This window comes from Thunnus thynnus, chromosome 6 (assembly GCF_963924715.1).
Source record: "Thunnus thynnus chromosome 6, fThuThy2.1, whole genome shotgun sequence".
NCBI lineage: Eukaryota > Metazoa > Chordata > Actinopteri > Scombriformes > Scombridae > Thunnus > Thunnus thynnus.
This window is the reverse complement of record NC_089522.1, coordinates 12,687,659-12,707,679: the sequence shown is the minus strand read 5'-3', so window position 1 is coordinate 12,707,679 and position 20,021 is coordinate 12,687,659. Positions and strand designations below refer to the sequence as shown.

Genomic DNA, 20,021 nt, shown 5'->3' with positions numbered 1-20,021 from the left:
CACTTCAAAGTTCTGATTCACCTGCAAAATGTCACTGAAAGAGACAGAAAATGACTCAAAAACAACAACAAATGATGTGCCAATGCAGGAGGGGTGGGGGGCCTTCCACATGTCTGTGCCCAGGCACCCATTGTCTCATAATCCATCCATTACTGCTTCAGTGGAGTCCTTCCTCAACAGCAGCAAGCTCTGGTTTTACTAGCAGCTTCCATGTGTCCTTCTATCTGATTGCAGAATATCAAAAAGGGCATAACTCATCCACTTTTCAAACCAATAATGTTTTAAATTGAGTAAAAGTACATACTGTGTGTTTGCAAGTGGAGATATGTGTTGTCTCCATTCTTTTAAATTTGATCAGCAAAGCAGCATGGACTTATTCAAATGAGAATACATTTAAACTTAAATTGCTCTTTGCTGGACTTTGTGGTATCAGAATCAAACAACATGTGATGCCAGAACAGGAAAATTAATACTTGCAAATACCCATTAAGAAATGAAATCAGCAATTTACAATTGCACTTCTATAAAGTTAGGAAACAAGAAATAATGGTCAAAATCAAAGTAGCAGAGGCCAAGATATCCCAACATTTCGTTTCTACCATGGGTCAAGCTCCAAAAACACTGGATCTTACATTTCCCATAATGCAACTCCATAGCATTGTTCATTTTACCTTCCCAGCCTCTTAAAAGCCCACTTCTTTCAAACATCTCAAGTGTAACACAGGATTTCTGTGAGTCTCAAGCCCCAGCTGACATAACCCTGATGACATCATCGGGGTTGTTTTTTCAAACTTTAGAAAGCAGAAAACATTATACAACTTTCTACTGAGTAAAATCAACCCTCAACAGAAGAACATCGATATTCGAACCCGGATACATTCAGTGTAACGTTTTTATGTATTCATTGTTAACATTTTTAAAAGTCCCACTCTCTCACTACGGTATGGTTAAGGTTATGGAAATATTGTGGATATGGCAAGTAAAGTGGTTAGTGAGTAAGGTATGCTTAGTGTCAAGTAACCATACAGTACCAGTCAGTAGCTTGGACACACCGTCCCATTCACTTGAATGAGAAAGTGTCTGGCCTTTGAAAGAGCCACAGTACAGAAACGGCCCTGCTCAGAGTAACAATGACATCCTAATGAGTGTGGACTCTGATACTCTTACTAGTATCATATTCTTTGATACAGTTAATTATACTATTTTACTTGATAGACTCATGGACTGGGTTGACCTAGGTGGAACTGCTTTAAACTGGTTTTCATCTTAGCTATCAAACAGAATATTCAAAGTCACTGTTGACAAATTCAGTTCTTCTCCAGCTCTCATGGCATGTGGGGTCCCACAGGGCTCAATCTCTGGCCCCAATTTGTTCTTCTTGGATCTGTAAGCATGTTATTTTTCACTTCACCACTGTGTCCTAGCATTGTTATGCCAATGATACTCAGTTGTAAGTCTTATTTAGACCTGAAAATCGAAACAATCTGGATTCCCTGCCATCAAAGACTGGATGGTCTCCAACTTTCTGCAACTGAACCCTCTTAAGACTTAAGTTCTGGGTATTGGTTCTAATCATACAGACAGGGGACAAATTAAAGGAAAAACCTGAATAAAGAAGTGGAGAAACATATCAAATGCAGATGCTTCCATGCACCAGGGCTCACTGAATGGTTTGGGAAGTATGAAAATAATGTGAATAAAATGTGAGAGACTTTACAGTCACCAAATCTCAACCCAGTAGAACTCCTATGGAAGATTTTGGACCAACATGTAAGACAATCTTCTCCACCACCATCTCCATAAGACCAAATGATATAATTTAAACTTTCATCTTCAAGTCTATTTAGTGATGTCTGTGATTGTCTCTGATGCTTTATGTCGTTTTGTTATGTCTGGCTATGTTTGTTTTTCTTCAGATCTGCTGTACTCAGGTCTCTCTTGCAAAAGAGATCTTGATCTCAGTGAGATTACCTGATTAAATAAAGGTTGTATATATAAATGAGGGAATATCTTATGGGGGAATGATGTTCATCCCTCCAATAGAGTTCTACAGACTTGGCAAGGAGCACTGAAGCTGTTCTAGAGGCACTTAGTGGCCTGACTCCATACTAAGACACTTCATGTTGGTTTTTCCTTTTATTTGACACCCATCTGTATGTCTGTCAACTAACTTAAAACATTCAGCCAGAAACCAAGGAGTTGTTTTTGAATAATACCTCAACTTTAGTCTTGCTCAATCTTGCCGTTTACAAATGGGAAATATTGACAAAGTTAAACCAATGCTCCTAAAACACGGTTGAACATCATATCCACACTCTCATTTCATCCTGCCGAAATTACTGCAATTCATGATTTATTTGCCTTAAGAGATGCAGCAGTTGGCCGTCTACAGCCTGGTTGCCCAAATAAAACATTGGCATTGTACATTTCTGCAAACCACCCATGCGTTGAATATCTACATTACATACACGTATAATCCGTAGCACATTAACATTTCAACAATACATGTCATATCAACATTTCTAAAGTGACATAGTTCACATGAGAACTATATGAGCTGACTTTCTTGTTAGGAGGAGGGGGGGTCAGTGGATGGTTAGGAAGTTTGTTGGAAGAAAGTTGGAAATCAACAGAAGGCATGATTCGAGACCACGTCGAAACCAATGCCTGCTTCCTCTTTCAACCGACAAAACTTGGTGTTTTTAGCGAGACGTTGGGACATTTGCAGCCGTCTTTATTTTATTTTTTTATTTGAACCCAAACCATGACCTTTCCCTAACCGTAACCAAGGGGTTTTTGTGCCTAATCCAAACCAGACCTTAACCACAGCATTGTCACATCAAAAAACATCATTATTCAGCTGATAATGGCCAACATTGAAACGTAGACATTTAACGTATCCATGGTTTTCAGAAACATACAATGCCAACGTTTTGTTCTGGCGATAGGGTTGTTGTTACAGAGTACAGCAGCAAGAGAACATACAGTATCTCTCCAGTCCTGGCTGAGTTACACTGGCTCCCTGTTTGTTTCAGAATTCAATTTAAGATTCTTTTGATTACTTTTAAATCCCTACAAGATCTGCCTCTGCTTTACATTTGGACCATTTCACCCCTTATTCAGCACAAAGACCCATCAGATCTGAAAACCAAATGTTGTCAAAATTTCCACAGTCCAGGCCTTAGACAACAGGAGGAACAAACTCCCTCTCAGTGTTAGATCAGCTGAGTCTGGGCCACATTTTAAAAAGCTTTTAAAAATGCACTTGTATAGACTAACATTTGTATATCCTCTTTATAATTTCTACTCCAATGGTTCTTCTATAAATCGTTTAATTTCTCTGTTTGACCACTTCATGAAATTCCTTCTATATTCTATGGTATTATATTTTCTGTGCACCTTGCAAATCTCTAAAGAGAGTCTAAAAAGTTTATTTATTTACTTACTTACTAAAACACTTAGTTTGGGGAAATATTGTGGTTACGATGAATAAAAATGCACACAAAAATTGCAGATCTGTGATAAGATGCAAACTCTGGTCTCCTGTACCAACCATCACCCTAACCTCCACACCCTCATTTGCTACATAAAGGACATACTACTTTTTACATTGGCACTGAATGTGGCTTTGGGTGTAAATGAGCTGCAGATTTGCCATATGAACGTAATTTGTAGGGATAAAATCGATGACATGCTCCTTTACAACAGTAACGTGTACAGGTGATATAAACACCTGATGAAGCCAAAACAGCATCATCTTTTTTTCAAAAGTATATTTTGTTTTTACTTTTCAATCTAATTCAGTTTCATTTATATAGCGCCAAATCATAACAGAAGTTATCTCAGGGCACTTTTCACATAGAACAGGAAGAAACCTAGGCTCTAGGTGGGCGGCCATCTGCCTTGACCAGTTGGGTTGAGAGAAAGAGGGAGGGAAAGAGGGGAGAAAGAGAGACACAGAGAGGCACAACAACAATAACAATAATAACAATACCAATGATAATAATAATATAAATATGACTAATAATAATAACAGCAGGCGTGGGTGTCAAGCAGGACCACTTCTGGACAAGAGCAAACTGAACAATATGGATCTCAGTTTTTACAAGTTACTGTATTACAGAACCATTTTCTAGTCTTTTTGTGCACAATTTAAGTCCTCCTTCTGCCACTTTTTAGACAGAAAAAAGTGATTTCTTAATGAATGGTTAGACCTCGACACACCTTCTCTGTTAGTGCATTTTGGCAGTGTTTTCTGTGCTGTTTTGTCTCTGTAGGGTTAAAAGACACATGCTTGTCTGAGTCAGCTGCAATGACACATTACATTACATATGACAACTGGTGAAAAACTGAAGCTAAGAGTTGGCTTTTTTTAAAATAAGTACTTCTTTTCTTTCGAGGCAAAGAAAAAGCTTTTTTCTCACATTTCTGTCTGTTCTGGATTGTGCGACACCTTTACAAACATGCCTCTTCTGTTTACCATGGCGCTCTGAAATTTATTACTAACCCCCCCCTACCAACTGGCTTCACCCGCTGATACACATGACTGGTAAATACTATTTTCACTCCTTTGATCCTTGATGTACTGGTATTGGTACCTGATGTATGGTTCTCCCTCTGAGTGGAACATGCTTCAGTCAGAAAGCTTCAAGGACCTCTCTCTTTTTGACAGCTTTTTATCCTTCCATTTGAGACAAGCTGTCCATGTTTCTAAACTACTTCTTGATTGGAATATTTTAATGTGGTCAACAGTGTCATCTGTTTTAGGATTGTATTTATCCATATATCATTTTTTCAGTCTTACGTCATCATTTTGATCTTATGTGTTTTGTCACCCTTGATTATTCTCTTGATATTTTATCTAATTCTTCATAAGTCTCGGTTTATGTTTTGCAACCTCTATATTTTATGTTCTATGTCGTGCCTCTATCTTGGTCAGGACACACAGTGAAGCCCTTTACATAAAACAAATTAATTTGGTGGACGCTTTTATCCAAAGTGACTTAAAAAATGCATTTAACTTCCATAAGAACAAAAAATAAACAACTTAACGGATGCGTTCACATTTTGTCAAGTCCCTATGCACATGCTTATAATTACAAGAGATTTTGTTCACTGTAATTGTTTCTCCTGTTCATACTGGCCACAAAGAGATCTCATTCTAAACCAATGTGAATTTATGTGACGGGGAACAAAATCCACAGACTTCTTTCAGTATAAAAATGCATTCTAAGGTTCAGCCAAAGCTAATATGCTTCAGCATCTTCCAAATTTAGCCTTTTTACCTCTTTGTGTTACTATCCTTCCACTCCTTCCACCACTGGAACCACAAAAAGGTAAACAGACTGTGAATAGAAGATGCCAACTTGACAAAAGATTGCTGAATCCTCATATTAGCTTCAGCTGAAATTTGGAATGTATATTTTTACAGGAGGACTCAGGATTTTGTCCTCCATCTCTTACATTGAAGTGATATCGTCACAGCCAGTGTGGGAAGCAGGAACAAGCGAGCAAGAACTATTTCAATGTTAGTATTGTATTAAGACAGACTTATAAATGTCAACCTATAGTTTAAGGGAGAATAGCTGTGGTTTTGCAGTTGAAATGACTTTAATACCAACCATTTTCCATATAAAACCATACGTTTTCATATGAAATTCCTTCCCATAGGGAGCCACTTGTTTCAGTTTATCCCAGTACAGTTTTATATTCAACTTGAAGAGGCATAAAATTTTCTTTGAGATATAATCAATGAATATTTCTTGACCATTATTGGTTCATTCAACAATTCTCCAATGCTGCATTTATCAGAAAACTGTGAATGAAGATTGATCTGAATTTGGTTTCTCTCATTTAAAAAGATGTGATTGAAGTCTGACAGATATTACCACAGGAGCAATTCAATATCACATTGCATTGAAATAAAGGTTAGGATAAATGTCTCAAGCAGGTTTCAGGTCTCTACAAGTTGATTTTCATTCAGTGAATAAAAACCAATATTGTTTGTAACACGTATACTCTCTACTACTAGAGATGTGCTCTCTGCCTGATGAGGAGCCAATTTGGGCTCAAAATGTTGTACCTTTTCTAAATGTAATAAAGTTAAAAATTTTAAAAGGGAGCATAGCCACCTATGTCACAGTAAAACAATAAAATGATATAGTAATATGTTATTTCTCTGCGAGATGTAAAATAGTCTGATTAAGTTTGTCTTTAAACCTTTAATGACAGGAAAGGCTTAATTATTTTTAAAGAAATGTAGCATATTGTAAAACAACGTATGTGTTTTAGGCTTTGTCAGATTTTTCATGGTGTTTCACAACCCCCATCATCTCAGTGTGTGTCCCATCACACAACCAGTCCAACTTCTTCCCACCAATTTGGCGGCAACAGAGAGGCGCCTCTCATCCAGCAACAATAGAGCAGCTGCTCATCAGCATCAATAGGCTCAGGATGACCTGTGGCTTTATGCGTTTGCGCGCCTTTTTCATTGCTTTCTTAGCCCTGAGATTCCTCTCATCAAGATGTCTGAGATTAATGAGACATTTGAGATCCGTAGACCACCACAAAAAGAGATCAAACCACAAATCTTCGACGTCAGAACATTTATTGAAAAAAGTTCGTCAATAACAAAACATTTGAAGTGTCACAAAACATGTTTTTTTCTTACATGCCGTCAATGAATAATGTATAATCCTATTTAACACATAGTGTTTACAGACTATTCTTTTGCACAGACCAAAATACTTTTAAGTCCATCGTGCAAACCTCAAACAAAATAACCCTTGGGGTTTTACAAAAGTGTTGTCTACAACCCATATCTCTGAAACCCCAAAGAGGATTGCATTTTAAAAAGCTCATAGACTTTACAGTTTCTTTGAGATCTGTGCTCGTGTGCCTTTTGGCATTAAACGCAAAATGAGCCAAATGCTTATTAAAGTCATTATACAGCAACTCCAACATTTCTTCTTAAATCGCTAAGGTTACGGTTATAGGAATACAAATAGCATAAATAACATCACAAAATAAATAACACATAGATAAATGTCCATCTAATCTACCAAGGTCTCCACATGGCAGCACTGACAGCCTGCGGGCCTGGCTGCGCTCGACTGGGAGCCACTTCGCCGCTGCTGCTGCGGGACTGGCTCTCCAGTCTGGAGTTGAAGCTGGATCTGAGGCTCAGGAGTCTCTGTTGGATCTGAGGGAAGGTTTTGGAGCTCTGGGCGCAGCAGTTCAGACAAGTTGGGGTGACTGTCGCGGACATGGACCGCTGGACGAAGTCGTTAACCCGCTGGCACGCGTCTTGGTCCAGGCTTGTTTTGGGAAGCAGAGCTGAGACGCGCTGGAGGCAGGCTTTGTAGCCTTCCTTGTAACTGTCTGCAGAGTCTGAAAGTAGAAAAGAAAATATTTGATCAGAGGCTTGAATTTCACGTGTAACCTGAAATATTGAAAAAAAGAGTTTGCGGAAAGCTCATCGCAGTTCAAGAGAGGATGCTCACCTTTGACTGGGCTGGAAGGAAGGTCTCTGAGGAACCGGACGGTCATTTCCAGAATATCAGCTTTCTCCAGCTTGGAGTAGCGTGCGTTGTCTTTGCCAACCAGAGGCAGAATCAGGCTCTTCAAATGACTGAGACTGTCATTAATACGAGCACGTCTTCTCTTCTCCAGCAATGGTTTCAGAGTCTAGAAGAAAATTGTGAAAAAGGTTATTCGGCTGCACTTAAAAGTCAAATCGGAAAACATTTTCAGTGACATAAACAGCTGTGTAGTTTCTCTCTTTTCCTTACCTTTCTCAGCTCGTTGGCTTGTTTTCTCTGGGCCACAGTGGACCTGGCAGGGAGAGGCTGGTTGGCCTCAGTAGTGATGCTGGGACTCATTTCGTTTTCTGCTTGTAGTGTTTTTTGAGGGGAGATACTTGCTCTTGGAGCGGCTGAGCTGAAGTGTGCCACAGATCTGGAGAGCCTCCTATTTATGTGGGTCCGGCGCGTCAGAGGGGAGGGAACACAAGCCATCATGCTGGGGGTTTGACAGAGGGGGGCAATGCCTTTGGGAAATGAGTGGAGCTCCTGTCTAGACCATCTGGTCGAGTTTGTCCCTTCCGTGTACCGCTGGTATGCGGAGTTTCGTGATGATGTTGCGCTTTATTGCGTTTAAAATTTAACGCTTCATCGTTCATCCAAGATCTAATTACACATACAAACAATCTAACAGTGTTGTTTTTCTTTAACAGACGGGCTATACAAGACAGCATCTCGTGTCATTTTCTATAGGAAGGATTTCTTTTTTCTTTGTCTGCCTTTGTTGTAAATTGATAATCTTACAGTTTGCTTATTTTTGCATCTAATTCCCTGATAGTGAACAGCCACATCAGTAAAATATATATATTTTTTGATGTGACAACTAAAAGTTGCACTTATATAAATGAACAATTAAAAAGTTGGATGGAAATAATGAAAATATCGAAATAAATGAATAAATTCCGTGTATTAATGCTTATGGACCGCTTGTTTACCGCCACAACAAAAGAAACACAGAACCAGATGAGTGTTTCTGACGTGACAGAACTAATCTATTCCTAAAATTAATAAAACCAGATACCCAAGCCACGCTATATATGGATTAACATCTGCTTGTGGACCCTCAGCAGCTTGTTTCCAATATCAACAACACGGTGTTTACCTGGAGCAGTGGGGGAGGAGACTGGGTGACATGGACAACCTGGAACTAACGCAGTGCTGCGCAGAGAGTTGCGTGCATCTGCGATCATAGAGCCATGAGACACACTGCTCCAACACTGGAGGGGTGATAGGCTACCAGTTTTATGATCCAGTATAAAAGACTAAACCTTTTGGAAGTTCCAGTGCTATAAAAATCTCATAAACACTAGGATGCAACAATATAAATCTAATGAAGATGTTAGAAACTTAATTACAGTTTTCAGTTCAGCATCACCACAGAGTGTCGATGTCTGCTGTTGACCATTAAGCCAAACTGTGCAGCGAGCTGCCGGTAGGATTCACGCGTTCGGCACGCGCCATAACCGTGCAACAGATGGGAAACCACCTCCCTCCCCCCCGCCCCTCTCATCCTCTGTCTCTACATACACCCCTCCCTCCCCCCCCCTCCTCTGTCTCCCACTGCTGCTCCCATCAGCATCCCGGCTCCTGCTCTTGTGCCCCCTCACCATCGATGTGTTTCAACAACGTTTTTGTCTGTTTTGGAGGGAGGGAGGGTTGAGCCACAGCGCATAAACACAATGACACAGTTATATAGCAATACCATGTTAATACAAGCCTAAAGCCCTAAAATGAATAGTTACAGTTATCGGGGAAAAAATACATCAAATTAAAGCAGATCTATTTAAAATTGTTATTAGGTCATTTAATATGGTGATGGTAACCTTATTTTCTATATGTTTCAAACTATTATAGGTCATTTGTGTTGAATATAATTTTACATTTACATTTCAGATATGACAAACATGTTTTACGCACAAAATTTACGCACCAAGTTGTTTATCGAAACATTCCTTCAATAACAGTGGAAAGTTCATCTATTCACTTTAAATGTATTTATTTACATTTGGAAACATACTTCGCTTAACAAGCTCATATCATTTTTGGAAAAGAGGACGCTGCTCTTCGGCTGCAAGCTGCCCTGTCGTAGCTTGAGGGTGTTCAACCCTTATTTTTTCAAGCATTATAGATGCGCTGTTTTGCACGCGTCCTGCCCCATGGGGCCCCAAATAACTGCCATCAAGTCCAGTATGGGAACGAGCCCTTCGAGGTAAGACAAAAAAGAAGTCAAAGAGAGGCTTCGGTTAGGAGCCTTTTTGTCCCGGTTTCAGCGTGGGTATCCATCTGTGCAAGCTGAGAGCACAGTGATCTTTTGTTGGAGGACGTACAGAAAAGTGGAATTACGAAGAGTTTTTCGGCAACTGTGTGGGAAAGGGATATGATTAGCATCTTTGTTTTCTTCAACTTAAACTGAAGGCCACTGAATTCAGTGCGTGACTATTTACACATAATTCAAGGTTCTCAGGGGGTATAGAGAAAGCCAACTTTAATACTGTAGCTTCATTCCATGTACACATTAAGGGGACAATGTATTTTCCAAATAAAACAACGTGAATCAGGCTTATATCCATAGTTGTATTTTCCAATCAGATATATTATAATTAAAGTCAGATTTATAAAAATGGCAAAGTGCTTTATTACACATCACTAGGTATTATTAAGAATTATTGCAAGTAAGGCTGTAAAACATCACCATCACTTTTAGTTTTGGACAAGAATGTAATCTAAATCAAAAGGTGATTTAGTATGCTATTTTTCCCCGGAAAGCATTTTAAAGCTCAATCATTGAGTTTGAGAATATAATTCTGTTATAGTATTTGGTTTATAAACGGCATGAGACTGACACGAGCCAAAGCGTTCAGACAGATGGGGCCGTCGCGGGTTAATTGAGGCGTGAAACCAAGAGCGTCGACGGACTCTGCGCAGTGCTGAAGGTGATCTTCCGTCTCCATCACGGCTACACGGAGACTTCCAGACTTTCCAGCCTTTCCAGCCTTCAAATCGTGGCTGCATCTGAAATGAAGTTTGGCATCCCAAGCCAAAATCTACGCTCATATTATCTGCATGATGCTGTAACATCTGTCTGGAGAAAAAGAACATTAAGACAACCGTGTCCAACTTAAAAGTTGTCCTGTTTGTTTTTTCTTTCATCCAAATTTATCCGGATAAAACCCTCATGTGTTAATTAAAATCTAAAATCAACACACGTGACTCAAATAATTACTCAAAAATGGTCATAATTCTCCATAAAAGTAGTTAATATGATTTCAAAATGTGTAGGTGCTGTATGTTTTAGCTGCAGTTTAATTTCTAATGTCACCTCCGTTTTCTTGTAACTATGAAGGATGTGATTATGAGGATATTTAAAACAAATTATTCAACAGAGGTCTGTTTCTCTGGTTAGAACAAGGTTTTACATCAAATATCTTCTAATAAAACACTGTGGCAACATGATTTTCATGTCATCATATTGGACTGTGTTTATTGTAAGAAATCTGAGAAGTCTGTGCATCTGTTATTCTGAGCCTTACTGCTCATTGGTTTACTTCAAATTAAATACAGTTCAGGGAGAAGAGAAGCTGTATTCTAACATCTGACACGTATTTGAAAGCTTACAAAGGAAAAAGTTATGCTTGTACTAAGCACACAAGTTGAAAATATTATGACAGGCACTACAAGAGCATAAATTACACTTTTTGTGGTACTTTTACTGTGAGTGTTGTAGGATTAACAATTAGAAATGCAGAAATATTTTGTTTTTTGTAAAGCCTGATGTTTTCTAATGGAAAAAATCTACAGTATCTGATAAAAATCACCATTCTAATTGATTGATACTGATTCAGAGAGACTAAGCACCAGGGGAGCAGAATAGTATTTTACAGAAATAATCGTATAGAGATGGATGCTTGGAAGCCAGTTTTATATTATGAGGCCAAAATAAAGTAAGGTAACACATTGGGATACTGTGTAGAAATGCAGAGCTCCTAGATGAATCATAAAGGTTTTGTATGTCAGAAGTCCCAAAATCATCAAGTCTACAGCGGACACCCATTTTACAGGCTCTTATGGTAAACCTTTCCGGATCAGTAACACCATCATGTTTGGGGTCACAGCCTTCATCTGGGTTTACAGATAAAGACCAGGAAGAAAAAAGATTTACTGAGCCTGCTCTTGACTTACTAACACTTTTGATCCATCTCATGCAGAGTGACTTACCCACACAAGTATGGAGTAACTGATAATACTATATTTATCCCTGGACTCGTGGCTGGAGATACTTTCTGTCATAAGAGGATTGGACGCAGACATTTCAGTTTCTGGCTTTCTGAACCAATGAGCTCATCACCTATTCAGTTGTTTGGTTGAACATAAAGCTAAATTCAGACTGTTGATATGATGGTTATATCACAAATACTCCTTTGCTATAAGTGGCTTAAAAACACTACAGTCTTCTCTCAGTATGAATTGCTCGTCACTCTCAGTTTTCCAAGTCCTGTGCAGCTGACAGCAGGATAGAAAGCAGTGTTGCTATTCAAGCTGAACAAGGGACAGGGAATACTTGATTAGATGGGTTGTATTTCAACCAGAAAAGTGAGCTTAACTGACTGTTCCAGCTCAAATTCAATAGCCTACCTCCCTACACTGACTCTTCAGCCACCCGAGGCTCTTCAGACTCAACAGCTTTCTCTTGGCTCTCTTAATCTCTTTTGTACATCCAGGACTTCATGTGGTTCCAGCTCAATGTACAACATAAAGCTGATATGAAACCATTTCCAACATGGTTGAGTAGCAGTTATGTTTGGTTTTGACACAAGTAATAACACAGACATTGGAGAGAATTCAACTAAGTAACTATTTCATTCCTTTTCCTGTAACATTTCTGGCCAACTTATATTTATTATTAACCTCTTGACATCCACCGGGTCACCGGCAACCTGCTTGAGCCAGTTGTAAGAGGCTTAGCGTCACGCAGTAATGAGTAAAAGCAATCGGTACAAATTGGCCACTTAGAGACGTGTTGGAGAGGTTCAGGGACACCAGTGACACCACAAACTAAAAACTCGCTCGCCTAGGGTTAGGCCTAGAGGTCTGGAATTTTATACAGGTGTGGTTGACAAGATGTAGAAGGTATGTGGTGATTTGCATAGTTCTTGCATAAAGCATGTCCTTGTTATTCAAAAACGCATTATAGACGAGGACCAAAAATACTTTTTTGAGCCATATTTGAACTGATGTAATTTTGGTTGTGTTTTAGCCACATGCTAAATAAGGATATGTCAAATGGAGCCTAATACATGCATTTTGGCCTAACTGTTATAAGCTTTTCCATGTGGGTATGCCATATGGGCAAAAATTCTAAAAAAAAAAAAAAAAAAGGTGGATGTTCTGATGAGCCAGCGAGCTATAAGATGCATGAAATGTAACCATGAGAATCTAGGTTTGGATTCAGCTCGGGTTCTTTGTGTGTGTCTTCATCAGGGGATAGAGTCTGCTCAGTACAATGAAGACCATGAGATGTGGATGAAAGCTTAGGAAAAGGCCAGTAAGTGGACCTGGTTTCCATGGTCAAGAATAACATTTAATGCTCAACTTCTCCAGCATGTTCTCCCAAACTCAATTGCTGCATGGCTTCCTTTTGTGCTGACATTACAAGTCAGAAAATAATCTGCTTTTGTCTAGTGAAAAGACTTCCTGGGAGGAACCTGAGCAAAGGAAACTTCGGGAACGGCTTCTGTCTTCTCCGCCATTGACACGATAGATGGAAGAATCCAGGTGTATAAAAAGGGATGTAATTTAAACAATCTTTGAGATATCGTAAATTAAGACACTGCTTTCTTTGGCTACTTCTGAGGCTTCCATGATGAGCCCTCATCTGTGGCTTCTTATCTCAGATCAAGAGGAGTCAGGTGTCTTTGACTGGCTGACGTTTTTGATCACTGTCCATGGTGCTGAAGAGCCAGGGGGTGTTTGACAGGTGAAGCCATCTGTGGTGCTACAGTCTGGCTCTGAAGTCACTGATCCAGGCCTGACGGTACATGTTTTGTTGGTCCTTGTTTAATTGTAGTCATCTTAATTGTTCTCTACCACTAAAAGAGGCTGCAGAACAAAGAAGGTAGTGAAGTGGTGCTTCTTGGTACGCAAAAGGACATCTTACTGAAAATCAGCATGAGATGTTATGAAATGGAGATGGGGTTTTCCAACTATGTCCTGCACCAATGAATGACCCCTGCAACACAAACATACCAGCTCTATTATCATTCTCCATCATGGAGAGGGACGTTGGTCAAGATGGGTTTCAATGGGAAACATTCAAAAAAAGATCCATCTAGGTAGAGTCTTCGCTTAGTCATACAGCTGATTATCTTATCCTGAGTGATATGCAATGAGAGCAACAAAGCAGCTCAGAACCCTGGAGTGCTAATAACAATTTTGGTAAAAGCAAAAGACCCTGAATATAGATATAATATACAGTATACTCCTGTTTTATCAGTCCACTATGTTGCTGTTATTATGTTAAGGATAGTTCGGGATCAGATATGTTAAACTGAGATTGGCATCCTGATTGTATCAATGTACCAACATGTTGAAAGTAGAGATGGTCTTTGTGTGGTTTCAGATACAGTAGATGTATTATTATACAGTGCCAGTCAATAGTACTGCATATTTTTTACATTTATGATGTAAAATGTTACCCTATAAATAAAAAATGTCATATTTCGGAGATCAAATGTTCTTCCATAGCGTTGTTTGTGTTTGTTGGTTTTGTAATATCACTGATGCTACATTGCATCACGGCCCTCTCTGGGGAAGCAAAAGGAAGACCTATCAAAATTTGCCAAGGAGCTTCCCACGCCTAAACCAACGCCATTTTCATAAAGCATCTGCTGCACCAGCGACGAAAATCCAAACTTTTTTCTCTCTTGCACGACACATTTGACATCACTGATTGTGTCCCGATGCCTCAGCGCCCTTACAGGTCACGTGCTAAATGCTGTGACCATCACCATCAAGCAGCCTGGATGATGCAGACAAGCAGACTCGCGTATTCATTTGTTATGTCGGCTTTTCCATTTGAGTTATTTAAATACTTAAATATAAACCCAGAAGTCTGCAAAGGTCTTGTAATGATGTCAAATTATTTCAGCTGCCTCATATCTTCTAAACACTGTTATGGTTTCCATCTGCGTGTTATTTGTTTCTCAATGATATAAGAAACAAATCATACAATCTACCTCTGAAGCCACAATTAAAATGTAACCTCCCGGGTTTAAATCGAGCATCCTGCAGCTACCTAAAACATCAATGTATCCAATTAAAGACAGACTAAAGACTAACACTGATATATAAATATTGAATGAAAAAGTGTAGAAAAGGGTGAATGAAAGGCATAAAAAACAGCCCAAAATGTATGAGTGACTGGAGAGCTTTTGGAAATTTCCTGCAAACATTTATCGTGCTTTAATAACTTTAAAGACGCTTTGTAATTGATTACGTCTATTGTCACAGCTCCACTTTGAGAATTAAGTCTACTACAGTGAAAAGCATCAAGCCTGGCGTCGTCCGTAGTGTCAGAGGCTGAAAAACACTTTTGCGTAATTGTGCATAAATCTGAGGGATGGCTCAGACGGGATTTGAATATCCAAAGAAGCCTCACCAAGCCCAAAGCCAAGCTGTACGGTAGGGCACACATCTGGTGGTGCACATTTGTTGTGCTCTTCAGTGTTGACAAAGGTAAACTTATAGCGTCGCATAAGCTACTCCACCAATAGCTGTGGTTTCCTGCTCTGACAGACTCCCCATTCATGCACGTCAACGTGAGCCCCACAAGAAGCCAGCAGTCTAACACTTTACGTTTAGTAAACATGCACGAATGATAAAGACACACAGCCCTGAACTTTAAAATACATTTCTGTTGTTTTTTTAAAAAATCTTTTTGTAAATTGAATATGTAGGGATTAAAGCAGCCTCCGCTATTGGCAAGGTATCAGACGCGCTGGACAGGCGGCTTGTTGGCGGGGTTTTTTTGAATATTGGGTAGAAATCCAATCCATCGAGGGGACTCCATTGTGCTGCCATATCAGGGGCACGAGAACAGCACGAGCCGAGCGAACAAAGGCAGCAGATGGCTTTCCTGCTCCGATGAATTATGTTGAAGTTACAGAGACCCGGGGACCATTAAGAGTTGTCCGGGGGGAAATTAAGGAGGGGAGAGGGAGGGGGTCTTATGAAAATATATTTATATCAATTCTCTATTCTAGAGTGAAGAACAATATTATCAAAGTTGTCTAATGGTCACATCACAACCACCTGAGTGTTACTTTGTGATGTCTATTTGACAATGCTTGAAGATCTCTGTTAGGTTGAAAACTTTGCTCTGTTAAATTAAACTTGCTGGGAGTTATCAACAAAGTGTCCGGATCTTTTATCTGACTTTTGCCTTCTGTTTGTTGTTTAATCCAGCATCTATAGAGGGGTTTTTGGGGGGATACGAATAAAGAGATCACATTTGGCAAAATGAAAAAAGTATAGTGCCAATACTCAAAATAGGCTATTCATATTTTACATTTACTTTTTGTCATTTGGCAGACACTTTTATCCAAAGCGACTCGCAAGCGAGGCAAGACAATCAAGCGTTAGAGGATACTGACTCACAAAGAGCTGTGGCACAAATTCTCAAAAAGCTGAGCAGGTAGCCTACAAGTGCAATGAGAAAAAGCGCTAGACAGAACGTTTTTTAAATATAGGCTATATATATATACCATATATATGAGGTAAGAAACAACTGGAAGTAGATAAGTGCATAAGAAATACCATAAGCAACACGAAAGAAGTGCAACAATCAAAGTGCTAAAAAGCTTAAGGGGCTCAAGTGTTGAGGTGTTTAGAGAAGAGATGAGTTTTCAGGCGTTTCTTGAATGCACCAAGGCAAACCGTGTGGAGCTGGGTAGCATATAAACTATGCTGAGACAATTATGGATGTAAGCCTGTGATATGGATGTTTTTGATTACATTTTGAATTAAATGGTAACCTGGCAACAACAAATAGGCAATAAAATGGCTCTTTTTTTTGGTCTAACTACTCCTGCAAGTCAAGTTTGCAAATATCAGAGCAATTTCAACTCTGTTCTTATTGAATTTAAAACCTTAAACAGTCTGTATATTTTTGTGCTTTCCTGTGCTGTTGCATGGTCCTGCAGAGCGTTTCAGGGGTACAGTTGAACCGAGCCGGCGGGGGGCGTGGTCTGTATGAGGGGTCCGCCCACAAAGAGAGCGCGTCTCTGTCATTGAGCCTCGGACCTCGTGTTGTAAAAGGGCGCTCAATACGACTGAAGTCTTCAACCAGCAACGACCTGGAAGCGCTGCTGCTGCTGCTGCTGCTGCTGCTGCTGCATGGGCTTTACACTGATGAGCATTAGGAGCAACGAAGTCACACACTGGTATGTTTTTTAAGTTATTTATTTATAGCTATGACATTTATACTTGTTTGTGTTTTGAACATGTTACTTACTATATGTAAAGTATAGGGACCTTAATTAATCTCAAGACCCCGTGATTGACATGAAATCCCATCTTCTTATCTTCACCCATATAAGAGTGCTGTTTTAATGTAATAAATGTTCACGGCTTTATAAATTACAGAAGAAGTTGTGTCAGTATATGATGCAATACTGCGCTTGAATAATGAGATAGATAAGAGATAATGTCCAACACTTTGACTGTAACTGTAACCAAGACTGTTTTAACTGTAACACGTGACTTATAGAGTTTGTAATGAGACATGCATATTATAAGAATAGGCTTATAATAACCTGTTATTTTATATCTTGACTGTATTTGTTGTTTGGGGTATTCTGACTCATTGTGTGATGTTGACGATATAAATAGCTGAAGACTTTATAAAATTATCAATATCAACAGAGAAACAATTTAAAGTCCACTTAACTAATTAATCATATCACATCAAAGTGGTCTCAAACTTTTCACTGTAGACGCTGCACTGTTAGGATGTCTGTCTTGTCAAATTAGTTGTCCTGTTTCTGTCTGTCACTAATGAGTCTGAGTGTGAGAAAGTCTGACCGTAGAAATTCTCACTGCAGCTCACGGATGACTGGGTCGCTGCGGGGGTCACATCACGCCGGCATGGTGAGGTCAAGGGGACAGAGGACGTCTAATGTCTCAAGGCTGTGACAAGAGGAGAGAAAGAAAGAGATGAACTAGAACTGCTAGAATAATTACCTGTTACTTCAGAGATCAAATCTGTTTGTTCTTGTTTTTTAAAGCAAGGAAAATGTGTTTATCTTTATACAGATTTACATTAGTCTGGGGTCTGTCATTCAAAAGATGAAAGATTATATGAAAAATGATTTATGTCAGTCTAAAACTAAAGAGGAAAGGTTGTTTCTAGGCAAATTTCTAAATAAATATGGGTGCTCCAAAGTTTCTTCATCATAAAAACCTTTGAAATATAATTTACTATAATATACCTAAATTATGCAGTAAATGAACCTCTTTCTAGGTTTGTTTCAGTCTGGAGCCTGTTGCTTTATTGAAAAGATGGTATTTATATGAAAAAAGATTTATGTCAGTCTAAAACCAAAGGTTAAAATTCCACAATTATTTAACTATTTTCCACAACATCTATGTGTTTTGTGTCAGTGAGGAATAATGTGATAGAAACAATGACAATATTAAAGCTGAAATATTGGTTAATGTCTTGAAATAGTTTCTGTCTGAAACATAAAAAGTGGAAGTTTTGGTGTTTATTAAGATTAATGATCATCTTTAGGGTTTGGAGTGTAGAAGGATCCACAAATACAGAGTAAAAACCTTATGCATCAAAATTAAATGTAAAATCAATTACAGCTGCCTATAGATAACCAATTTATACAACAGAGCCTCTCGAACCTTTGTGCTTTGGGTTCCCTTTATTCAAAAACAGTCAGCCAAATGCAGAATATCAGAGCATCTTGTAGTGCTGGCTACAGCCCAAAGCCAGATTTCTGAAGGAATACAGATTTTTACTGTATCCATTCATGAAGAGTTTGACTTAAGGTAAGCCTTTTATGTCCTCAAGTCTACAGCAATGAGGAAAAATGTATAAATCATGTTAACACATGTACACCAAATAATGAAATAAATCACATTTCTAACTAGATTTACATTTGCATGGGTATAGCATCATCATTTTAATTCCTCCTGTACAGGATGCTTCACAGGGGACTGCTTTAACATGATTTCCTGATGTTTTAAATTTGAGGAAGAAAGAAAGAAAGAAAGAAAGAAAGAAAGAAAGAAAGAAAGAAAGAAAGAAAGAAAGAAAGACTATAGGTTAAGAAAAAGAAAAAGGAACCTGTTAGGGGATGTGAGGAGGGAGAATTATGAATAAAGTAATTTCCTCTCTGTGTGTGTTTCTTCTATTTCAACATCTTAATAAAGATTTCTTTTGTCTGGTCTCTTTTTTATAAGCAGCATAGCTGTTATTATCAATAATGGTGAACAACATTTGTGATTTTTATTCTTTATGTTACATAAATATGTAGGTCATTATAATTAATATTGTTATTAGTAGTATTTTAGATCATACATTAAGGTACAGACACGTCTTGTTAGACTGTCCTCTTTCCTGCACGCGCCCAGGTTTATTCAAGCGAAAGCAATTACTCATGTGGCACGCGCCAACCAGCTGGGCGCGAGTATAGCTGCTCTGAAGACAGCACAACTACATGACTATATTGTAATGTTACTATAACCTTGTTTTAAATATAAGGGTTTAAACGATGACCGCCGACATGGTAAATGTAAGAGTTGAGGGAATAAAATAAATTATGATTTATTATTTTCATTACTTTAATTTTATTATTGTATTTTAGGGACCAAATCTGCACGACACATTTTCTAGAGGTCGTTATAGAGAGACCTCTTCTCATAAAGATGGATTTGGGTCGGCCATAAAAGTGTTAAAATAAAAAATTATCTGTGATAAGCATAAACAGTGAATTTAGTGTCACACATGGTGAATTCTTCAGTTTTATATGGCCTAAGCGAATTTGGGACTTTCCTCTGGATTGTAGCCCACTGTTTGAGGGTTTTTTTTTTTGGACTCTCTGTCGTTGTAAAGGCTAAACAGCTGAAAAGAAGAAACGGACAGTGGATTGTTAGAAGCAGCATGAACTTGAGGAAAAAATGTCCTGATTTGAATGTTCCCGCTCAGCAGCAGATGTGACCACACAAAAGAGGGGCCCCACGCCTCGAATAATTGAGTCCAATTTGAATAACTGTCGCACGTCTGACGCGTGCAAGAAATATCCCAGCTTTCCCAGGCTCGTAAGAAAACCGTTGGCAGCCCCTTTTCCGATTCAATAGAGAGCTAAGCTTCTCGTTGCTTGAAGTTGTGGGAGCGTCTGTAAGGAACCCTGGGAAAAAAAACTCCAGATCACACAC

The 20,021-nt window shown here is 38.9% G+C and overlaps 2 protein-coding genes across 6 annotated transcripts in view; both read right to left on the bottom strand.

Moving 5' to 3' along the window:
- acot7 (acyl-CoA thioesterase 7) overlaps positions 1–20,021 on the bottom strand; it is a 130,531-nt gene that overhangs the window by 62,505 nt on the left and 48,005 nt on the right. For 4 of the 5 annotated variants that reach the window (XM_067591786.1, XM_067591785.1, XM_067591793.1 and 1 more), the window contains one exon: positions 17,658–17,762. The exons of the other annotated variant lie outside the window; for it this stretch is intronic. The gene's annotated coding sequence lies outside the window, so the exon portion shown is untranslated. The remainder of the gene's footprint in view (positions 1–17,657; positions 17,763–20,021) is intronic. 5 annotated transcript variants of the gene reach the window in all.
- On the bottom strand, positions 6,591–9,051 carry hes2.1 (hes family bHLH transcription factor 2, tandem duplicate 1). The gene is made up of 3 exons (XM_067593674.1): positions 7,791–9,051; positions 7,503–7,686; positions 6,591–7,389 (listed from the first exon to the last, which is right to left on the bottom strand). Exons 1-3 carry the CDS (start codon positions 8,016–8,018, stop codon positions 7,058–7,060), a joined length of 744 nt encoding a protein of 247 aa, XP_067449775.1. The 5' UTR covers positions 8,019–9,051; the 3' UTR covers positions 6,591–7,057.